The sequence below is a fragment of the Pyrus communis genome, chromosome 3, assembly GCF_963583255.1.
Source record: "Pyrus communis chromosome 3, drPyrComm1.1, whole genome shotgun sequence".
Lineage (NCBI taxonomy): Eukaryota > Viridiplantae > Streptophyta > Magnoliopsida > Rosales > Rosaceae > Pyrus > Pyrus communis.
In genome coordinates this window covers 21,288,657-21,308,621 of record NC_084805.1, presented here as the reverse complement: position 1 = coordinate 21,308,621, position 19,965 = coordinate 21,288,657, and the positions used below count along the sequence as shown (strand labels likewise).

At 35.8% G+C, this 19,965-nt stretch overlaps 4 protein-coding genes across 7 annotated transcripts; 3 read left to right on the top strand and 1 right to left on the bottom strand.

Annotated features, from left to right (window-relative positions):
• Positions 1 to 36: 36 nt before the first annotated feature.
• On the top strand, positions 37 to 4,385 carry LOC137729914 (UDP-glycosyltransferase TURAN-like). Of its 2 annotated transcripts, XM_068468966.1 has the most exons (18): positions 38 to 176; positions 288 to 379; positions 541 to 574; positions 682 to 737; positions 840 to 980; positions 1,209 to 1,357; positions 1,438 to 1,527; positions 1,635 to 1,701; positions 1,782 to 1,845; positions 1,943 to 2,054; positions 2,198 to 2,364; positions 2,481 to 2,591; positions 2,693 to 2,754; positions 2,856 to 2,908; positions 3,040 to 3,115; positions 3,498 to 3,626; positions 3,808 to 3,867; positions 4,126 to 4,385. In XM_068468966.1, the coding sequence occupies exons 1-17, from the start codon at positions 164 to 166 to the stop codon at positions 3,829 to 3,831; spliced, it is 1,440 nt and encodes a 479-aa protein (XP_068325067.1). In that variant the 5' UTR covers positions 38 to 163; the 3' UTR covers positions 3,832 to 3,867; positions 4,126 to 4,385. The 2 variants fall into 2 exon arrangements, 1 of the variants encoding a protein (XP_068325067.1); XR_011068051.1 differs by lacking the exons at positions 3,498 to 3,626; positions 3,808 to 3,867; positions 4,126 to 4,385 and having other exon boundaries at positions 37 to 176; positions 2,853 to 2,908.
• A 2,096-nt stretch (positions 4,386 to 6,481) lies between these two features.
• Positions 6,482 to 10,069, top strand: LOC137729336 (bystin-like). 3 transcript variants are annotated; one of them, XM_068468261.1, is made up of 11 exons: positions 6,482 to 6,915; positions 7,109 to 7,265; positions 7,362 to 7,413; positions 7,525 to 7,852; positions 8,160 to 8,239; positions 8,546 to 8,593; positions 8,879 to 9,025; positions 9,137 to 9,209; positions 9,292 to 9,367; positions 9,569 to 9,659; positions 9,759 to 10,069. In XM_068468261.1, exons 1-10 carry the CDS (start codon positions 6,484 to 6,486, stop codon positions 9,646 to 9,648), a joined length of 1,473 nt encoding a protein of 490 aa, XP_068324362.1. In that variant the 5' UTR covers positions 6,482 to 6,483; the 3' UTR covers positions 9,649 to 9,659; positions 9,759 to 10,069. The 3 variants fall into 3 exon arrangements, with proteins under 3 accessions (XP_068324362.1, XP_068324360.1, XP_068324361.1); XM_068468259.1 differs by having other exon boundaries at positions 7,103 to 7,265; XM_068468260.1 differs by having other exon boundaries at positions 7,103 to 7,265; positions 9,569 to 9,672.
• Positions 10,070 to 11,048: 979 nt separating this feature from the next.
• On the top strand, positions 11,049 to 14,670 carry LOC137728758 (uncharacterized). Its single transcript, XM_068467515.1, has 8 exons — positions 11,049 to 11,632; positions 11,852 to 12,001; positions 12,124 to 12,258; positions 12,505 to 12,570; positions 13,122 to 13,175; positions 13,313 to 13,420; positions 13,993 to 14,077; positions 14,188 to 14,670. The coding sequence occupies exons 1-8, from the start codon at positions 11,435 to 11,437 to the stop codon at positions 14,421 to 14,423; spliced, it is 1,032 nt and encodes a 343-aa protein (XP_068323616.1). The 5' UTR covers positions 11,049 to 11,434; the 3' UTR covers positions 14,424 to 14,670.
• Positions 14,671 to 14,966: 296 nt separating this feature from the next.
• On the bottom strand, positions 14,967 to 16,383 carry LOC137730164 (deoxypodophyllotoxin synthase-like). Its single transcript, XM_068469229.1, has 3 exons — positions 15,955 to 16,383; positions 15,527 to 15,848; positions 14,967 to 15,348 (listed from the first exon to the last, which is right to left on the bottom strand). The coding sequence occupies exons 1-3, from the start codon at positions 16,326 to 16,328 to the stop codon at positions 15,094 to 15,096; spliced, it is 951 nt and encodes a 316-aa protein (XP_068325330.1). The 5' UTR covers positions 16,329 to 16,383; the 3' UTR covers positions 14,967 to 15,093.
• Positions 16,384 to 19,965: the final 3,582 nt, after the last annotated feature.

Here is a 19,965-nt window from a genome sequence, read left to right as displayed (position 1 = left end):
TCAAAGACGAGTTTGTGTAGGCCCATTTTATTATATTGGGTCTTCCAAGCCCACTCCAGCGGCCCACTTTGACATCCCAACACACAAAATCATCTTCACCGAGACTTCAACTGCAAGTCTGCACTCTCAGTCGGAGATCGGAGTCCAAAACGTACAGAGAATCATGGCTGGCAAAGGCAAGCTTTTTCTTTCTTTTTCTGAAAGCTCGTATCTTTGAAGTTATGCTCAGATTTTACCTTTGAAGTTATGCTCAGATTTTACGAGGAGTTTTGAGTTTCTGATTGCAGGAAGGAAGAGAGGGAGGGCTTGCGTGGTGGTGCTAGGCGACATTGGGCGGAGCCCCCGTATGCAGTATCATGCTCTTTCGCTTGCCCGGCAGGTAACCGCCGCCTATCTGAACTACTACAGCTGATTTAGCAACAACCCAATTCTTAAATTTGTATTTTTGCTTTTGAAATGTAATTTGAAATCGGAATTCCTTATTTTTCCATGAGAAATTTGGACCCTTTCGTGATGTTTTCTATTGAACGTGCGTTTCAGTCGTCTCTGGAGGTAGATATTGTTGCATATGGAGGTACATCTTTTGCTTTGATGGTAGAATTAGGTGCAGTGTTGAGCGAATTTGAATCTAAATTTGACTTCGTAGTGCTGATTTGGTATTGAGTTGGAATGTTTCGTCAGGTTCCGAACCCCATTCTGCTGTGCTGGAGCATCAGTCCATTCACATACACAAAATGGTATTATTGTTTACATGTATTTTTTCTTTTTGCCATGGGATCTTAGAATCGAATTCCTTTGGTCGTCCACAAGGTTAAAGTTTTTGTGATTCTGGTTTTCAGCAGCAGTGGCCGACATTTTCGCGTGGCCTTCCCAGTATACTTAAACCCTTCGTGCTTTTGATCAAAGCAGTGACTCAGTTTTTAATGCTCCTGTGGTTTCTTTGCGTTAAGATACCCGCTCCCGATGTATTTCTGGTTCAGGTCAGCTTGCACTGCTCCAGTTGGGAAGTTGCAGAAGCTTTACAGACAAGACAGTGTTTAATTGTTTTTCCTTGACAAGTTTTCGAATTTGATTAATTAGTTGCCTACAAGTTTCATAATTTTGAGGCTAAAAGTTTTAGTTATTTCCTTAATTCTGTAATTAGAGTAAATGAACTTGAGTGTAAACTTCCCTTTCTCTAAATCCTATGATTCATTTTGCTTGTGCAGAATCCACCTTCTGTTCCGACCTTAGTGGCTGTAAAATGGGCAAGCTGGTTTAGGAAATCTGCCTTTATTGTTGACTGGCATAATTTTGGATATACTTTACTGGCATTGTCTCTTGGAAGAAGTAGTCAATTTGTGGCAATATACCGTTGGTATCTATTGAATTTTTAAACTTTTCTTTGAGGGCATATTCTTGGTGGTGCAGTAGATTGAGTTATTCTTGCCTGATTAGGTTTGAGAGGCATTTCGGGAAGATGGCAGATGGTTCCCTATGTGTAACGAGGGCAATGCAACATGAATTGGCTCAAAATTGGGGGATTAAGTAAGAGGGTCAGCTCAGTATTCAAAATTTATTTCATTATACTTCAAAAAAATTCATTATCATGTATTATATATTTACTTGCCTTCTCTTATCTTGCAATATAATAGAGCCACAGTTCTATATGATCAGCCTCCTGAGTTTTTCCAACCAGCTTCACTCGAAGAAAAACATAAGGTGTTTGAATGCTAACACTGAACTTGTTTGGACAGTTCTTTTGTTTTGGATAATTTCGTATAACGTGTGAATTATCACAGTTGTTCTGCAGATTAGATAAAAATCTAAGGCAGCCTCTTGGTGTTCAAGATTGCACCAGCACTGGTAATATATAATCTGTTTCTGTAAATCTATAATTTGCATCTCAACTGCCCTTCATCACTTAGTAATTTCTTTCAATATCTAAACATATGTTTAACAGAAACAGGGGAAGAGAATACAGACATAAATGAGACTCTGTTTACCACTTTCGTTGGTACTGACGTTACTTCAAAGCCAAACAGGCCGGCACTCATAGTTAGCAGTACAAGCTGGTGGGCTAATATTCAGTGGAATACTTTTAGTGTAACATGAAAGACAAACCCCATGTTTACAAACATTTGATTTTCAATTTTTATTTGTCTTCTTTATTATTGTCTTACGATAGAATACTTTGGATTTGAATGGTGCTTTACAGGACTCCTGATGAAGATTTTGAAATTCTCTTGGAAGCAGCTATCATGTATGATAGGCGTGTTGCTGCAATTTTAAATGAAGATGATTCTAGGAAAGAAGAGGTTCTTTGGAAGGAAATCCATAGTGGGAAGCAATACTTGTACCCTAGGCTGTTATTTGTCATTACTGGTGAGTATAACTGCCTTTTTGTTTGAGGGTGTCAAGTTCCTTTTAGCTTTGTGTATCTATTGGAAAACAGAGCAGGTTCTCTTACATGCACTTGCGCATTGATTTAATACATGTAGGTAAAGGGCCTGAAAAACAAAAATATGAAGAAAAAATTAGCCGATTACACCTCAAACGCGTGGCATTTCGTACTATGTGGTTGTCTGCTGAGGACTATCCATTGCTTCTTGGTAGTTCATTTATTTCCAATTGTTTGTGCTTTGTCCCCATTGTTCGTTGTACATTATGTTCTCTTTGGAAAGTATTCAGTGTTATACATTTACATTTGCAGGATCAGCAGATCTTGGTGTATGCTTGCACACATCCTCATCAGGGTTGGATCTTCCCATGAAGGTAAGGGATATACTGAATGCTGCACTAGATAAGATTTGCAGCAGAATAAACTTTCTAGAACTGCTTTCCACTTTACCTTATTGTACATTTTTTGGCAGTAGGTCGTGGACATGTTTGGTTGTGGACTGCCAGTTTGTGCTGTTTCCTACTCATGGTAAACTCTTGTTTTTATTATTTACTTTCGTTATGCGATAGGAACCTTACTTATATCACACGCTTTATGACATTTGGGGATGCTGTACATTAAAATCTGATGTCCTTGGTCATGATAATTTTGGTTCAAAGCATCAAGGAACTAGTGCAAGTTGAGAAAAATGGCCTTCTCTTTTCATCATCTTCAGAGCTAGCTGATGAACTTTTGGTAAGCTGGCCAGCTTCTTGTTTCTCTTTCTGGATGTTTTGAGTCTTTTGACTGCTGCTTAAAAATGATTGTAACAGTTAATATTTACATAGATTTCCACTCTTAGATATATGAATGTTCTTATTTTTTGGATCAATTGGTCATGCCTGAAAAAACCTCATCTGCAATTCATGTAACTTGTAGTTCAGAAAATGTTCTATTCTTTGGCCTCCAGTACAGTTTTTCTGTATCAGTGGTGGTAAAAGAGAATACCAAATCTCATAAGTTTGGTGTCTCCTTGTGCAATTTTAACGTAATTGCTTCAATTAATGGTTCAAAATTTTTCATTACTGTTTAGTGCAGTTTCTTTATGATAATGTTTGTCTCTGATGAACCTGCACAGATGCTCTTTAAGGGTTTTCCAGATGCATGTGATTCGTTGAAGGTTCTCAGGAATGGTGCATTGGAAATGGCTTCATCTGGGAGGTGGGCTACTGAGTGGGAAGAGCATGCCAAAGCATTAATACTAGAGGTAAGTTTACGATATGCATGCATATCAGTCTTAGTTTTCAATTGTTTTACTTTAGGTCTCATTACGTTCTAGGCAATAACCTTTTAAGAAAAAAGATGGATTTTGTATTCTATATTCTTAGCATCCTTTTACTGAACTGTTTAATGGCCATGAATCTGATTAAGGGGTTCTGAAATTGCAGGTTATCTCTAAAAACTCAGATTGATTTCTGGTTCCGGGTGGAAGTTGTCTAGTCGATGAGGTAATATCATGATACCATTTATAGTTTCTTTTGTGCAACCCAAGTTTCACAGATTAATTTCCTAGGACATACTGGACGAACGCAATTGGTTCCCCCACTTTCCGTCACTCCACGCATTTGATGTAAAGTATGCACACCGCATTCTGAATACAGAATGTTGGAAGAGAGTATAAAACATGACCATACTTTTGTTTTGTGATGTGAATTCAAAAAGGAACTTAAAAATGGCCTGGTTATTTATGAAATTTACTTTACCAGGTTTGGCAGACCAGGCAGTTTAGGTGCCAGTAAATTAATTTGCAGAGTGGAGAATTCAGAACAGCTTCTGGGGATGTTATCAAAAGCATATATACAGCCATCACGCGTTGAAATATTGTGGATACTTGCAGATTTTAGACTTTAGAATTGGCTTGTTTTGATACCCTGTTGAAACAGAACGAAAGTATACTTTTATGTATCTTTTGGGTCAAGTTGCATGTTGCTTCTTTCTGAATATGAATTGACGCTATTATTTCAGAGAGCTGCTAAACACTCACCCCGTTGTTTTATTTTCTCACCCACGTTATATTTACCCCCATTATAAAAAGTTAAAAAAATAAAATGTTATTTTCTCACCCATTATTATTCCTAAAATAACCCTTAATATATATATATATATATATATATTTATAATTAGAGATAAAAAGTCACAGAGCAATGCTTCAATTATACAATGTCGACAAATCAAGATGACCTAAAATTATCTTTTACCTCTTCGACGGAAACATAATCATCTACTTCTTTCATAGAAGCATCATCTTCTAAGTTCATTCTTTTTGCTTTCTCTGAATGATAGAAGATGGGAAGGATGAGTTAGGGTTTAAGGAAGACAAATCGTCTAAACATAGCGTGAGAGTTATCACGTCCAAACTTTTCTTTTTTCATTTTTATTAAAAAAAAAATTTAAAAAGTAATGCAAAAAGGGGTAACTAAGGTCCTTATTAGTTATTTTACAAATTGACAAATTTGTAATTAAAAATTTCATAAAAATGTGGATGAGAATAACAGCTCTCTTATTTTATTTTTGGGTTAAAAAACGTTTTGGTCACTGTGTTTTCAATTAAGGTAATTCTCTCTTTTTTTAAATCTACTTAATATTGTTAAATGAATTTGTAACATTTTAATAGATACATCCGTATTTTCAATTCAATATTCTAATGTATTTTTAACAAAAAGTTAATGGAAGTGACCAGGATTGCAAACCTTGTACAATACAGTGCCAAATTGGCTAAAGTGAAAACACACTGACTAAAATAGATTTTGACCATAAACACTGATAAAAAAATGTTTTTACCTATGATTAAACAAAACAAGTCGTCTTTTTTTACTTTTCTTTCTTTCTGTGAGAGTTCTTTCCCCTTTTGGTGAGGGTTTCAATCTTGATCCAGATCTTTTGCGCCAACTCTAGCTTCAGCTGGAATCGGTTGCCACTTTCCCCTTTCCTCTGTTTTCTCCTCTACTGCTTTTCCCCCTCCTCCTCATCTTGATTTGCCCTCCTATTCTTACCTTGCTAACATCCCTATTCCTCCTCCATCTAAGTTTCGATCTTTAGCCATACTTGTTTTCGAGATGGTGCTTCGAGTTTCGGTGTTTTGACCAACTCGAGTGTTCCCAACACAACCACATTCTCTATGTTGTATGTCGTGTTTGGCATTGTTGCTCATGGTGTTCCATGGGCTTCTTTTTATAGACAACCAATGGATTTCTTTCAGTTTCTAGTTATCTTTACTTTATGGCTGTGTTCGGGAAGCAGATTGGGGTTGGATGATGAAATTAGTGAGGCGATGTTTGGTGGTGAGCATGGATTTATACAGGTCGAGATGCACTGTTTTGGAGGAGGCAGGAGCAGCAGACTTCTCGTTTTTTTTGTTTTTGGGCCTCAACTGTTTGGTTGGGCTCTTGTTCGTTTGGTGTTTGGCCCGTCTTTTTGCTTGGTTATGTTTTCCTGTTTCTGGGTCTTTCATTTATAAGTATGTTTCATTGTAGTTAATATAGTTTCCTTGACCCAAAGAAAAAAAAAGTTTTTACCTTTATTTTATTTTCTCTCGTTCTCTACAACATGGGATTTGACCATCCAAGCAATTAAGCCTTAAAACGTAAACGCTAGGCCAATTGGCCAATTTAGTGTGCTAGACACCGTTCTTTGTACCTAAGTTTAAATCCTTAAAAATAAAAATTTAAATCTTCAATTCTATAAATTAAGATAGTTTAGAATACTCTAAAAAAGGAAAATTGCATAGTTATGAACAAAATGAAATGTCAGCAAGTGGTCTTTTACTGCATTAGTCGAAATGAGTTGAACCCTTACATGATAACATTAGTTCGAATCCCGTTAATGGTTAATCTAATATTTGAACTAAATCTATCGTTTGACAAAGAACAAAATGAAATGTCAAAATAACTAGCAAATTAATCTTTTTGCCATGTTGGTTCAGTTTGCGTTCTAGTTGGGCCCTTGTCACCTTGTTAGACTTTTAGATGGGCCATTCGTATTTCTGTTACCTTCCAGTTAGGCCCTATATCGGCCGGCCCACTAATTATTTTATTTTAATTTTTGGTCCGCAATTTGTCGGAGAGATGGTTAGGGTTTTAGACTGCAGAAATCAAGGTGGCGGGGGTTTAAACGTTCCAGTTTCAATAGCAGAAAAAGCTTCACCTGCAGCTGCAGCAGCATCAATGGGGAAGAAGAGGCAGAGGGAGAGGCATCAGAATCCGGAGCCTTTCCTCGCTGAAGAAAATGGCTCCGTCGCCTCCAAGAAGCGGACCAAGTCGAAGCAGCACCAGCAGGAGGAGAAGCTCATATCTTCCGGAATGAGCTCCAAGATCCTCAAGCAGGCTCTGGCTCAGCAGCGGGAGATTGAGGACGAGGAGAACCGCGCCCAAAACCCTAATAATTCGTTGCTGGATGTATCGGAAGAGCCGCGGAAGGAGGAGGCCGACGGCGAAGAGGAAGACATCGATGATTTCGGTGGATTCTCCGAAACGCAGAGCCGTTTTGACGGTTATGAAGTGAGTTTTGATTACTAATTGTTTGTTTATTGGATTTTTGAGTTTGTTTGGATGGTGAGAATCTGTGAGGAAAACATAGGAAATTTAAAATGAATGCTGAATTCTGTTGTTTTGTTACTTTTATTATTGTTAGGTTTTGGTTGGATGGAAATAATTTGATTTGAGAACGAAAGATGTTTAAATTGAGTTTCAGGAGAGTGATGAACATGGTGAGAAGCTATTAAATGAGATTGATGAACATGATGAGAAGATATTGGAGCAATTCTTGTCAAAGAATGCCGGTCCGCAGCGTACATTGGCTGACCTCATTGTTGCAAGAATTAAAGAGAAAGATTCAAATGTCGGCTCAGGTAGATTCGGAATATGACTTTGTTGCTCATTAGCTTAAACTGAAGGTCTTTTCTTTAGTATATTTTCACTTGTTGATTCGATTTGTTCGGTTGCAGATGCGAGGCCCTTGCCCAAATTGGATACCTCCGTCATTGATTTGTATAGGGGGTAAGTAAGCTATCCTTTCTCTTATTAGTACATAAGATTTGAAAGTATAGATGTGATTCGAGTAATGTGAGGCCATGAAGACGACTTCTTAATTTTTCGATGTTTGTGCAGGGTTGGTAAGTTTCTTAATAAGTACACTGCGGGGAAGATTCCCAAGGCATTCAAACACATCCCTTCAGTGCCACGATGGGAGGATGTCCTATATTTGACTGAGCCTGAGAATTGGTCACCAAATGCAATGTATCAGGCTACGAGAATTTTTGCTTCCAATTTGGGTAAGGAGAAGGTAGAACGTTTCTACAAGCTTGTGTTGCTCCCAAGGGTGAGAGAAGACATCCGCAAGCATAAGCGCTTGCATTTTGCACTATATCAATCTTTGAAGAAGTCTTTGTACAAGCCTGCTGCCTTTTTTATAGGAATACTGTTTCCCTTGTGTGAGGTAAACATGTCATCCTTCTCCACCTAGTTGCAGTATTTTGAAGTTTAAGCGTTGTTTGTTTACTTTGGAAGCTCATTCATTGATTTCATTCTCCTGATATACTGAAGTTATGGGTTTATGTTGTAAACCTGTTTTGCTAGTCCATTCGTATTTATCCAAACTAAGTTTTTGAGATGTGATATTCACCTCAATTTCATTATATTAATGGGATGCATGGATCTAAAAGGTTTTTTGGGCTTTGGAATGAATGTTTTTCTAATCCTAATGCACTCTCCCTGTGGCCCCATTTCTGTTTCTTCTTGAGCAGTCAGGGACATGTAATCTAAGAGAAGCTGTTATTTTTGGGAGCATTATTCAGAAGGTCTCCATTCCTCCACTTCATTCTAGGTATGTTAGCTGCCTTATCAAGATTTGGTATTGATCCCATGAATTGTGAATCTTTTTGGGCTTTTTGTTTAAAAATAATTTGAGAAACCAATTAAAGTTATTACGCACAGATCTTCTGATTATATCTTATTTCTTAAGCTAGGAATCTATGGTTCCATAACTTTTCCGTTTCGCTTTTGTCTTGTCTTGTATTTAGCAAGTTATTCTTTCATTTTCTGTTTCCGTTGGTGGAAGTTATACTGTTCATTAATATTCTTAATAATCCATCTGGAAGATCTCTGATACATGCTTTTGATGTGTTTTCAGTGTTGCATTAATGAAGCTTGCAGAAATGAAGTACTGTGGCACAACGAGGTAAGCCATTTAGCATTTAGTATTTCCAAAATGGTTTGAAAGAAATAGACATAGCTTCTCTTAGAGTATGCAGTTACAAGATTGGTGCATTTGTCCCGATAAAAGTTTGAAAGAAAGAAGATATTTGTTAAAGCACAATCAGTTTCCGTCTGTGATATTTATCCAATATAATGAATTTAAATAGTTGATGGTTGGTCAGTTTGGAAGTACTCTTGTTATTATAAAGGGAGAAGGTCCTTGTATGCAACAATGTTTTGACAATGCTGTTTTTATGAATTGTTGCAGTTATTTTATAAAGCTTCTTTTGGATAAAAAGTATGCCTTGCCATATCGCGTACTGGACGCTCTTGTTGCACATTTTATGAGATTTATGGAGGAAACAAGAGTAATGCCTGTGATATGGCACCAGTCACTTCTTACATTTGTGCAAAGGTGGGGAAAGTTTTTAATAGTTTCTTCCTTGCCTAAATGATGCAGACAGATTGCATATTTGTAATATCGTGATATGGTTTTAATAGTTTTGGTGTGCATAATTCCTTGCAGGTACAAAAATGAATTGCAAAAGGAGGACAAAGATAATCTCAGAAATCTTCTTGAAACGCAAAAACACTATTTGGTAGGAGCATTTTGTCTTGAAGTATTTCATTTCTGTAACTATGTGGCAATAATGTCATCTGTATTCGGTGATTCAATTGTAGGTAACCCCTGAAATAAGAAGGGAACTAGATAACAGCCGCAATCGTGGTGAGAAAGAGGACGATCTCATGTCAATTGATATCCTTTGTTCTTTTTTGCTTTGAATTTTCATTTGTTTCACATTAGTCAAATTTTTTCCGTATTGCATCTGAAAACGCGACCTTTTATGGACAATAAGCTGCTAATGGCATGCGATCTTGCAAAAAGCATATTAGCATTGAATTCCGAGAATAAATTAAAACAAAGAAAGTATCCAGTGTTCCCCTTGACTTCACATACCTTCTCCGGTTGGTGTGATCAATAAACCTTTCGAAGAGGATTGGTTCGACATCCCAGATGTGCCTATGGAGGACGACTAGTTTATTGCTCGGTAGGATGCTTGTGTATGCTGCACTTTTCCGTTTCTCCTCTTAATTTTGTTATCATTATGTTTTCTCTTTATTATGTCTTCGTGACGTGTCTTTTTCAGGCGAACCTTGGTTCTGCTGCAGGCTGTTGTCGGAGTTGGGCGAAGGGCGGAGTTGGGCGAAGGGAGGAGTTTACCCGCTGTTGTCGGACTTGGGCGTAACATGTGCCTTGAGAGTTGAAGCAATTTTGAAGCGGAGGAGTTTACCCGCTGGATGGTTGTTATACAAGCAATATTAGTTTTTTAATTTTTAATTATTACACAGCTTCTAGTAATTATGTATCATCTTTTTATTCATGAGTTTCCATGAACTAGTTGAAATATTTGAGTTGAAAATTGAAGTTGAGTCCCCCAATTTGAGGGAAACAAAGGCATATGGGCTTCCCTGTTCGTAACATCTTTAAAAAGTAAAAGAGTTTCCCTTTAAAATACATTAAATATTTTATTAAAAAGCAACTCATTCTGAATTCAAAAGCACTTCTAATTGTTTGGAGAAACTTTTTTGGTGATTTGAATTGCTTTTGGTTACTTTAAAGACATTTTTCAATGAACCCATACTATTTGGAGTCATTTGGAGCCATCACTATTTTTACAGTCCAGCTTTTATATTATGAGATAACATCAAACGTTGGGCGGTACTTAATTCAGCTTTAGGCCAATTGAAGAGGATTCTCTAAGGTTGAAACCCAGCTCGAAATGTTTCAAAATCTAACTTCAATGGAGGGTTAGGTCAAAAAAAAAAAAAAAAAAAAAAAAAAAAAAAAAAAAAAAAAAAAAAAAAAAGGGGGGGACCCACCAAGTCAAGTTTCAACACTTCGGCCATCGGGCTGGCCATTCTTAGCCAGCCGGGTACCTCCTTTGAGGGGCTCTTTTTCCTTTTAGGTCGAATTTTATTTTTTTTAAATTTAAATTCTAATTTTTCTTCTTATAAATACATAAGTTATTTTTACATAATTTTTCACGTTATTTTCACAAACACCCCTCCTTTACCTCTTCCAATAATCTAAATTTAATTTTTTTCAATATTTTTTCAAATGGCCACATCATCAACCAAAGAATAAGTAATCTAGAAGCTTATTAATTTAGTCACAAGTGACGCTCAAAATATGTCCGAAAATCTTATTTTAATATAATATTTTAATTCAATTAACTAATAAAATTGAAAAACAAACTTAAAAGAATAAATTATTGAGAGACTAAAAAATAGCTCATTTCAAATGAAGATGGTATATAAATATAATTTGATGCTGTTTATTAAAAAAGAATTTGTTCTAAAACTATAATTTAGACGGGAGCTAAACATGATCCATTCGGTTGGCCTAACATTCCCAGATATAGTCCGCTTCGTGACAATTTACACTGCCAAACAAGGGCTGGGTGGTGCCCTCAAAAGTGATTTCACGTGTTGGGCTCGTGATACTTAACCGGAGAAATAGAAGAAAGGGAGGGAAATCTGACGGTGGCGCGTCTCTCTTCTCCTTCTTCCCTCTCCAAAATCCCTAACAAGCTCAGTTGACTCGCGCACTCATCAGATATCATCTTCCACTCCCTCCCCTCTCCCCTCCTCTCCTCCTATTTTCACGTCAATTCTTCTTTGCTTCGGATTTCGCCGATATACAAATACATACACATATTTACAGGGTTTATATACGACTACTGAATTTTTGTGAAATTTTGATCAGAAGAGAACCAATTCGAGTTTAATCAAGGAGCTTTAGGGTTTTCGAAGAGCATCAAAAATGGGAGAACGTAAGGTTCTGAACAAGTACTATCCGCCGGACTTCGACCCTTCGAAGCTGCCCCGGATCAGGAGGCCGAAGAATCAACAGATAAAGGTGCGGATGATGCTTCCGATGAGCATTCGGTGCAACACCTGCGGCAATTACATCTACAAAGGCACCAAGTTCAATTCTCGCAAAGAAGATGTCGTTGGAGAGGTACGTCGTTCTTCTTTAATCGCTAGGGTTTCTAATTGCGTAGCCTAACTCGTTTTCATTTGATTTCTAGGGTTTATTTTGTCGTTTTAAATTGTTGTGGGTATTCTTGTTCTTTGAGAATGTGGGAATTAGGTGTTTGATTAATTTCTTAGGTTTGGGTTTGACAGGGTTTTTGTTGTGTCCTATGAACTGGGTTATTGATGGTTTTACCATTTGCAGACGTATTTGGGAATTCAAATATTCAGATTTTACTTCAAATGTACCAAGTGCTCTGCGGAACTCGCGATGAAGACAGACCCACAGAATTCTGACTATGTTGTTGAGGCTGGTGCGACGCGTAATTTTGAACCCTGGCGCAATGAAGATGAGGTAAAACAGAATAAAAAATGATGACTTTCCACTTACCGTGTTCTTTCATGTTTTCAGGTTCTCTTATTTTGTGATGAACATTGCTTAACCGCTTGATTTGTATATATGTTTTTTGTTTTCAGGAAGTAGATAAGGAGAAACAGAAAAGGGAGTCTGAAGAAATGGGAGATGCTATGAGAGCCTTGGAGAACAGAACACAGGATTCAAAGAGAGAGATGGACGTCATGGCTGCTTTGGATGAGATGAAGTCCATGAAGGTAGATGTCTAGTAGTTGTTTATCTTGTGATAAGTCGCAAATTTTTTTTCCTTTGTACCTTGATAGATGGATGGACAATCCAGTCGATGTGATATAATCATACAGTGCTGCCACTAAATTTGTAAAGCATGACATTTCTGTTTCTGTCGATATGCATATGAATATTATGTTATGCATTTATTCAATTCTCTCTGTTGGCTGCAATTCGGTATCCTGGGATACTAATACAAGGTTTACGGTTTTCAGTCCAGGCATGCAACTGTGAGTGTGGATGCTATGTTGGAGGCTTTGAAACAAACTTCTGCCCAAAAGGTACACATTTATATGCTTTTTATCTCTAGACCGGTTTAAACTTTATACCGAATAAATACACATGGATGTATATATGATATTGCTCTCTTTCCAGTGTCAATATTGTCTGCTATACGCTTGTGGATTTATTTAGATATTGTAATGCAAAAACACGTAGAAGCATGGTTCCTTGAGTATGCAAAAACTTGCTGCTCTGATTTAGTTTCTATGAATTTGTTTACAACATCAAGTAATTCAGGGTACAATAATTATATAACCAAAGAAATTTGATAGGCTTCTTGAGCCAACATATTATAATGTGTTGCAAGTAGTTGAGTTATCTTCGTGTCTTGAACCATGGGTAAACCAAAAACCTGATGTGTTTAGTATATTGAAATGACATACATTACCTTGGTAGGTGAATTTAAAGGATTGAAGAGTTTTATTATATACACGTACTTTCAAACAAAATGATACTTGTTTTGTGCATTCATTTCTATCTTGAATTTGCTCTGCAACTTGTTTACTCTCTGTTATTATTTAGTGAGTGTACTGAAGTTGATGTTTTACAGGAAAAAAGGATTGAAGACGAGGATGAAGCAGTCCTAAAATCAATCGTATTCCATGTTAGTATTTATGCGCTACCTTGTTTTATGTCCAACTTAATCCTCCTTGATCAATTTTGTGCTTTCATTTTTCTTCTTCTTTCTTGTGGGCTGTTTGTTTCTAATCCAATTAATTATTTCTGAACAAATTTATGCAGAACTCAAAAGATTATATTAAAAGGATTCATGATGAAGATTTGGATGATGAAGAAGATATGATTGAGCCTTTAAGTGGCAACGGCGAAACATCAACCCATAAATTGAAGGTATGACATGTTAGTTGTTTGATATATACATGTTGTCTTATTAGAGATTACATACACAGTATGCTGGACTTTTGGTTTTAGATCCAGCTCTACTTTATGCGGGTCTTTTATCCTTATTGTTGAATGGAGTATCACATGTGTGCGGTTTTTGTTATTGGTTCTTAAATGGAGTATAACATGCATGCGGTTTTTGTTATTGGTGTATGTCGTGGTGTTCTTAAATACTCATCTAGAAATTGCACGATGATTCTTGCAAATACCATAATCAAGATAACTTAGTAATATGCTCCATCCAACCACTCCTGTCTTTCCTACCTCGTGCTATTTTGCATTTGTATGAAGGGAAAATATTTCTTAGAGTTGGAATCTCAATTGAAAATCGATTCTGGTTTCTAAACTTACACTGGTGGTCAGGCATCCTGCTGAGGGAAAGTAATTAATTCCTTGTTGTGTGGGCATTTAGCCCTCAACTCGCCTAAATAACATCAGCATGTTTTATGTTGCAACAGTTATCCGCATTTTTTGTACAACAGTAAGCTTATAACGTTTGTTTGCACATATTTTCCATGCAGCGGCAAAAGCTTACTCAAGGGCTTCCTAGCAATCCGACAGATTGGTTGACAAAAAGCAGTATTTCTGATACCTCAAGCAACGGAGGTATGTCAGACGCGCGCGGATTGTTCTCATCCCTGAATCAATTATTTGTTTCTTTATAGATTCTCTCCGTTAGGCATTATTTGACCATTTATATTATTGGCTGTTGACAGGGAATCGAAATACTTTCAAGTCTTCGAACGTTAGGGTTGCTGTAGTTAAGAAACCAGTTGTGGCTGAAGGTAAAAAGCCGGCAGAACCAGAAGACAAGAAACAATTGGGAGAGGAGGTTCAAAATTCAAAAAACCCAAATGAGAAGAAACAAGAGGGAGAGAATAAAACCAGTGCTACAACCAATGTATTGCAATCATTGTGCCAAAACTACGATAGCGACGACAGCGATGAATGATTAGTTGTGTATTATGTTTATGAACTACTATTTTGAGTCCCGTAATCGAATTCCTACTTGTATTTTCTCCTATTGATAAGGGGATAAAAGATGAATTTTTGAAATGTTTTTGTATAAAACTAAAATTCGAAAAAACATGTATTTTCTCCTATTGATAAGGGGATAAAAGATGAATTCCTACTTGTATTTTCTCCTATTGATAAGGGGATAAAAGATGAATTTTTGAAATGTTTTTGTAGAAAACTAAAATTGTGGGGGTATTTTTTCTATTTTACTATTAATTACGAGAGAATCTGTTTAAAATCAGTGACATCTTTAACAATTAGGCATATGTTGCATTTTTTATTTTTTTATTTTTTTATTTTTACAAACGATAGCGTTAGTGGTTTAAATTATTAAATGTCAGGAAAGGGGTTGGTAACAAATTTGTACCAAAGTGCATAGGTTTAATTGCTTTCTTCTATTGTAATGAAACGGTATTTGCGAAATCCTTAAGTCGTTGATTGATATCAAAAGAAAATATATATCTTTATTTTCAGTCCCTCTTCATTCATGTCGAAATCAACAAACATACATCCATACTCTTACGGTCAAAATAAAGTTACAAAAACATTTAGAATGCGCATATCGCATAGGACAATCATAAATTTGAGCCGCCCTCAAGTCTTGGCTAGTTTTCAACTTTGATACCGCAATAAGCTTTGATACGAGACGCTGCCTTCTTGGACTCTGCCGAAGCATGAAATCGTGTATAGCCACGACTATCACATGGATTATAGAGCAGTGGGTGCTCATCGTCCACTAGTTCTTTTGGTACTTGTAAGACTCCATTGTTGAATGTAAACAGACCGAGAGAGTATCTCGTCTTGTCTCCGCAATGCTTCACTCGGTGTTGGCAAGCTTTTATTCTGTCATTGCTCCACATCTAAATCCAAATCGAATAAACTATGATTAGTAATTTACTACTAACATATCATTAAATATCTGTCTTTGCTGTACTCATTATATTGTGCTATGATGAGATTTTTTGGTACAAAATTTATATATGAAGATACATTATTCGTGAAGTGTGGAACCACCATGTTTTTTAAGTTTGGACTCACCTGCAATCCATCGGCTGCCATGAATAAGAACTGTGAAGGCACAGACTCAATATTAATCCAATCACCTTCCTTTGTTTTAACCTCCAACCCACTAACATCGTGCTGAACAACTATGGTTGTGAAGCTATTGTCTGTATGCATTGGAAACCTTAACGTAGTGTCAGTGTCCTCCGGCACCTCATATTTGATGAATCTAAGGAGGTGACTGTTGCAATTAGCGACAGACTCGTACTCGTTTCCTACCCCAAAGCTGTCGAATAACATTTGTCCCACTGTTCGTTCCAAATCTCCTAATAACTGCCCAAATGAATCTGTAGTTTCACTGCACCAAAACAACAACAAAAAAAGTTCGTATAAACAACAAATAAATAATGCATGCCAATACTCATGTATAAATGATACATAAGAAATAGAAGTTACCAACTTACCAGAAGTTTTTCTTGCCAGCAGGCCACATCAGATTTTTGAACTTGTGAGTTGCCTGGGGAGATGTCACATTATCGATGCACAAGCTTTCATAGAGTGGCATGAAGGGGTTTGGACCAATATACCCATGATACGGTTGCTCACCAACATTCTTTACTTTGTTTTCTACGGGAACCTCAAACAGATCTGCGGCCTGGCCAAAGATGTTGTTTTGAAGTTCTGGAGAAATTTGATCATACTGTGCCACGAAAGAGCCGTATTCTTCGAGTGCGTACCGGACTTGTTTGGCGGTGGACAACCAAGAACTTGATCCGGGCTTCAAGCCTTCGGCTGAGAAGTTGATAGTAGGAAGCTTGGGGGGTGCTAAGGAACCCATTTCACTAAATAATTAAACCCTAAACTTTGGTAATCTGTTACAAGAACTAGCTTGTGGAAAGAAAAGTGATGGATATGAAAACATGCAATGCTGCATGATGCTTTTATAGTGGCTGTTCATTCAGGTTAGGTCTTCCAGGTAAAATAGGTCAACAACCACAACAGCCAGTACGTCAGCCCTCGATCGAGCACTCGAGCACTCGAGCACGTACTGACGACAGGCTTCAGACATTTCAACGATGAAGGGCGCGGCTCCTACTCCTCGTATAGGAGATATTTTTCAATGTGACCGTACACGGGGTGGTACATTACGTGTCATTATATAAATAGTAAGATATATGTGTTAAAAAATTAATAACTTAAAAAATAAAATTTCTCACTATTTTTATTAGAACACGTGGTGTACCACTTGTATTCCTAATACAATGAAAATTTTCTCCTCATATAGGTTGCCAGAAAAGTTGCTACTAGCAACTTGCTAGTATCGGTTGCCAGAAAAGTTCCACGTGTTAATAAGGCAAGTCTCGATTGAAATTATAGTCAATTATTGTTTGCTTAATACTATTATCTGGTAAACTTGGACTTTTAAATTCTTGCTTGGAGAAAATTAGAACCATAATTCACTTGATGAATACGATGTTTAGTAAACTTATTATATATTGTTGGTAGGCTGGTGAATACCTGGTAGAAAGCCTATATAGAAATCTTCTCTCTAGTTGTATATTCCCTCCTTATTTTTTGTCTAATTTTTCACGAAAAAGATTTATGAATGCTATTTTGAAAGGTAAAAAGTATAAAATACATTATATAATAGGCTCCACAAAAATATGTTCAAAAGTTGTGTAAAAAAATTGATGTCGCAGATATGCTATAGATTGTGTGTGTGTGTGTGTGTGTGTGTGAACACATATGTATATATTTGTTTTTACTTATAAGTAGATTTCCACAATACCTTTCTAGAATCTGATGGTCAAGCGTTCAAAGCATTTGAACTTAAAATAACATGGAGAAAATTCTAAGAGCCTTTCCTCTTGTGATTTGTTCGATCTTTCACATTAGTTGGGGTAGGATGTAAGTGTTTCGGTTTTTTTTAGTGGTAAAGGTGTCTGGTTATGGTAGTTCATATTCTTTATTTTAATGACGTCTCATGGTAGCAGGGACTGTCTTAGGACTAAGTTTGTTAATTTATTGTTGTAATAAGTTCATAAGTTCACGTTGAGTTTTCTGTTTTATCTAGTCTCACTTAGGACTGGTTTGGTATTGCTGTGCTTTGAAAAAAAGCTGCTTCTGCTGTGCTGTGAGAATAAGCAGCTGTGAAATAAAGCAGCAGAATGTTTGGTAAACTTTTTTGTAAAAGTGCTTTTGAAAAAAAAAACAGTATTATAGTGTTTGGTAAACTTTTATGTAAAACAGATGTGAAAAAAAACCAGTTTTTCAAAGCTGGGTTTTGCAGCTTCTTGTTTTTAGCTTTTTTTCACCCAAAACTATGAAAAAAAGCTGAAGCTGAATGTTTACCAAACACAAAAACAGCTCCCAGCTTTTTTTGATACCAGCTTTTTTCAGAATCACCTCAGTACCAAACCAGGCCTTAGCGAGTTTTGTGTACTTACTATAGGCTATTTTTGTTTTCTCACCATATGCAAAGTTTGAGTTGTTAACTTTGCTCTTGTAATAGATCTGTCGTGCTATACAAATTTATGGCTAATCTGTATCATGATCGTTGTCATATTTATAACTAAATTGAAGACTTTTCCTAGATAAAATGACCTAAGCCCAACTCGAAACCAATTGAGTCACATTTCTTCTCACTTGTAAGTTAGGTTTTAATTTAAATCTTGTAAATAACGAGTCCGATACCAATTTATTTCCTCACTCTTAATGTAAATGTATATCATTGTATTAAAATAATTATATATATGCATACCCAAACAAACTAAATCACTTAGAGAGGGATGTATTCAATTGAGATTTTTGAGGGATTTTGGGTTTTGATGAAGCTTAATTGATTTCTAGAGATTTCATGTGAAATTTTGATTCAACGCGGGAAGATGTGAGATTTGTGAATGTTAAAAAAATACATTACGGAATCTCTCTAATTCCCTCAAATTCCTAAACTTTCTAAAGTTCACCTGGAATGTTATAAACTTATTTAAATATTAATTGAATACACCCGAATTTTAAAGATTTTAATAAACTATTTTAAAATCCTAATTGAACGCATGTTGAATTTCAGAGAATTATTTAAAATGTTGATAGAATACTTCTAGATTTATTAAAAAAAAAAATCTTCTAAAATTCCAATTGAATACACCATCACTTTAATTTTTTAATATTTGGTTCCAAAACAACAAACGCAATGGTATTCTACCATAGCATATCAAAGTTATCATCTATAGTTTGTGTATACGAATCTTTACTATCAGCCGTCGACGTCTACCACCTTTGAAGGGAGTAGGATTTTCTCCCTCCTATTTCTATCCCTCTTCTCTTCCTTTCTCTCACATATATTTTTTTTAATATATTAACACAAAGAATGGTAATTAAACATATTATTAAGGAACACAGTAATATATGTTTCTTTTTAGACAAAGACAGTGAGAATAGAATCCGGATCTTCGTCAGATTCTTTTTATGAGGATTTTGAGAATCTGTTAATCATATACGTTCATCATATATCGTGTGGTAAAAAATTATTTTAAATATTTTTATTTAAAATTAAATAGAAATAATACATGATAAAAACTAATCGCATAATATATAATAAATAAACACGATTTACAGATTCCTAAGATTCTCATCAAAATATTCCAAAGAGAATACCGTTGGATAAGAATATATTGAGTCCTCATTATTCTAATATTTTCCTTTTGGTCAAAAAGTAACTGCTAGTTTGCATCATCATACACGATAGCCGCTATACGGAATTTTCTAATTGATATAAAAATGGAAGTCCAACTCGGAGAAAAAGGACATATAAGAAAAGAAGTCCAACTCTAATTGATATCGTTTTTTTATATGTTTATTATATATTATGTGGTTAAAAAATATTATAAATATTTTTATTTTAAATTAAATATAAATAATATTTGATAAAAACTAATCGTACAATACATGATAAACAAATATGATTTACAGATTCCTATAATTTTCATCAAAAAATTTGAAAGGGATACTGTTGAATAAGAAAATATTGAGCCTTCATTATTCTAATATTTTCCTTTCGGTCAAAAAGTAACTGCTAGTAACATCATCATACACGAATTTTAGCCGCTATACAGAATCTTCTAATTGATATAAAAATGGATGTCCAACTCGGAGAAAAAGGCACCGATCTCCAACAAATGTTGAAAACATGCTATTTACTTTTACATTTCTCAGTAGAGAATATATCGTTTTCTTATATAAAAATCTATCAGCTCACAAATATTATAAAGAAGAATAGATACAATTTCATTACTTTGTATAAAGTGCACATGTATCTTCAATTTCACAACACCAACCTAATCTAATAAAAATTAAGCTTATGAATGTTTAGCTGGGGGATTGATATTTGTTAGCCGTAAGCTTAATAAAACAACAAAGGAGGAGCTCAAGCCAATACGGCTATCTATTTTACAAGTGACGACGACAAAAGAGGG

What these genes read in the sequence shown, in the direction of transcription:
- LOC137730164 (XM_068469229.1), bottom strand. Translation starts at nt 16,328, where the DNA reads ATGGGTTCCTTAGCACCCCCCAAGCTTCCTACTATCAACTTCTCAGCC. An exon ending in GCTGGCAAGAAAAACTTCTG is followed by an intron (nt 15,849 to 15,954) that starts GTAAGTTGGTAA and finishes GTTTTGGTGCAG; the next exon opens with TGAAACTACAGATTCATTTG. An exon ending in TGGCAGCCGATGGATTGCAG is followed by an intron (nt 15,349 to 15,526) that starts GTGAGTCCAAAC and finishes ATTTGGATTTAG; the next exon opens with ATGTGGAGCAATGACAGAAT.
- LOC137729336 (XM_068468259.1), top strand. Translation starts at nt 6,484, where the DNA reads ATGGTTAGGGTTTTAGACTGCAGAAATCAAGGTGGCGGGGGTTTAAAC. An exon ending in AGATTCAAATGTCGGCTCAG is followed by an intron (nt 7,266 to 7,361) that starts GTAGATTCGGAA and finishes GTTCGGTTGCAG; the next exon opens with ATGCGAGGCCCTTGCCCAAA. An exon ending in AAACGCAAAAACACTATTTG is followed by an intron (nt 9,210 to 9,291) that starts GTAGGAGCATTT and finishes ATTCAATTGTAG; the next exon opens with GTAACCCCTGAAATAAGAAG.
- LOC137729914 (XM_068468966.1), top strand. An exon ending in CCATTCACATACACAAAATG is followed by an intron (nt 738 to 839) that starts GTATTATTGTTT and finishes TCTGGTTTTCAG; the next exon opens with CAGCAGTGGCCGACATTTTC. An exon ending in AGCTAGCTGATGAACTTTTG is followed by an intron (nt 3,116 to 3,497) that starts GTAAGCTGGCCA and finishes GAACCTGCACAG; the next exon opens with ATGCTCTTTAAGGGTTTTCC.
- LOC137728758 (XM_068467515.1), top strand. Translation starts at nt 11,435, where the DNA reads ATGGGAGAACGTAAGGTTCTGAACAAGTACTATCCGCCGGACTTCGAC. An exon ending in ATGAGATGAAGTCCATGAAG is followed by an intron (nt 12,259 to 12,504) that starts GTAGATGTCTAG and finishes TACGGTTTTCAG; the next exon opens with TCCAGGCATGCAACTGTGAG. An exon ending in CATCAACCCATAAATTGAAG is followed by an intron (nt 13,421 to 13,992) that starts GTATGACATGTT and finishes TTTTCCATGCAG; the next exon opens with CGGCAAAAGCTTACTCAAGG.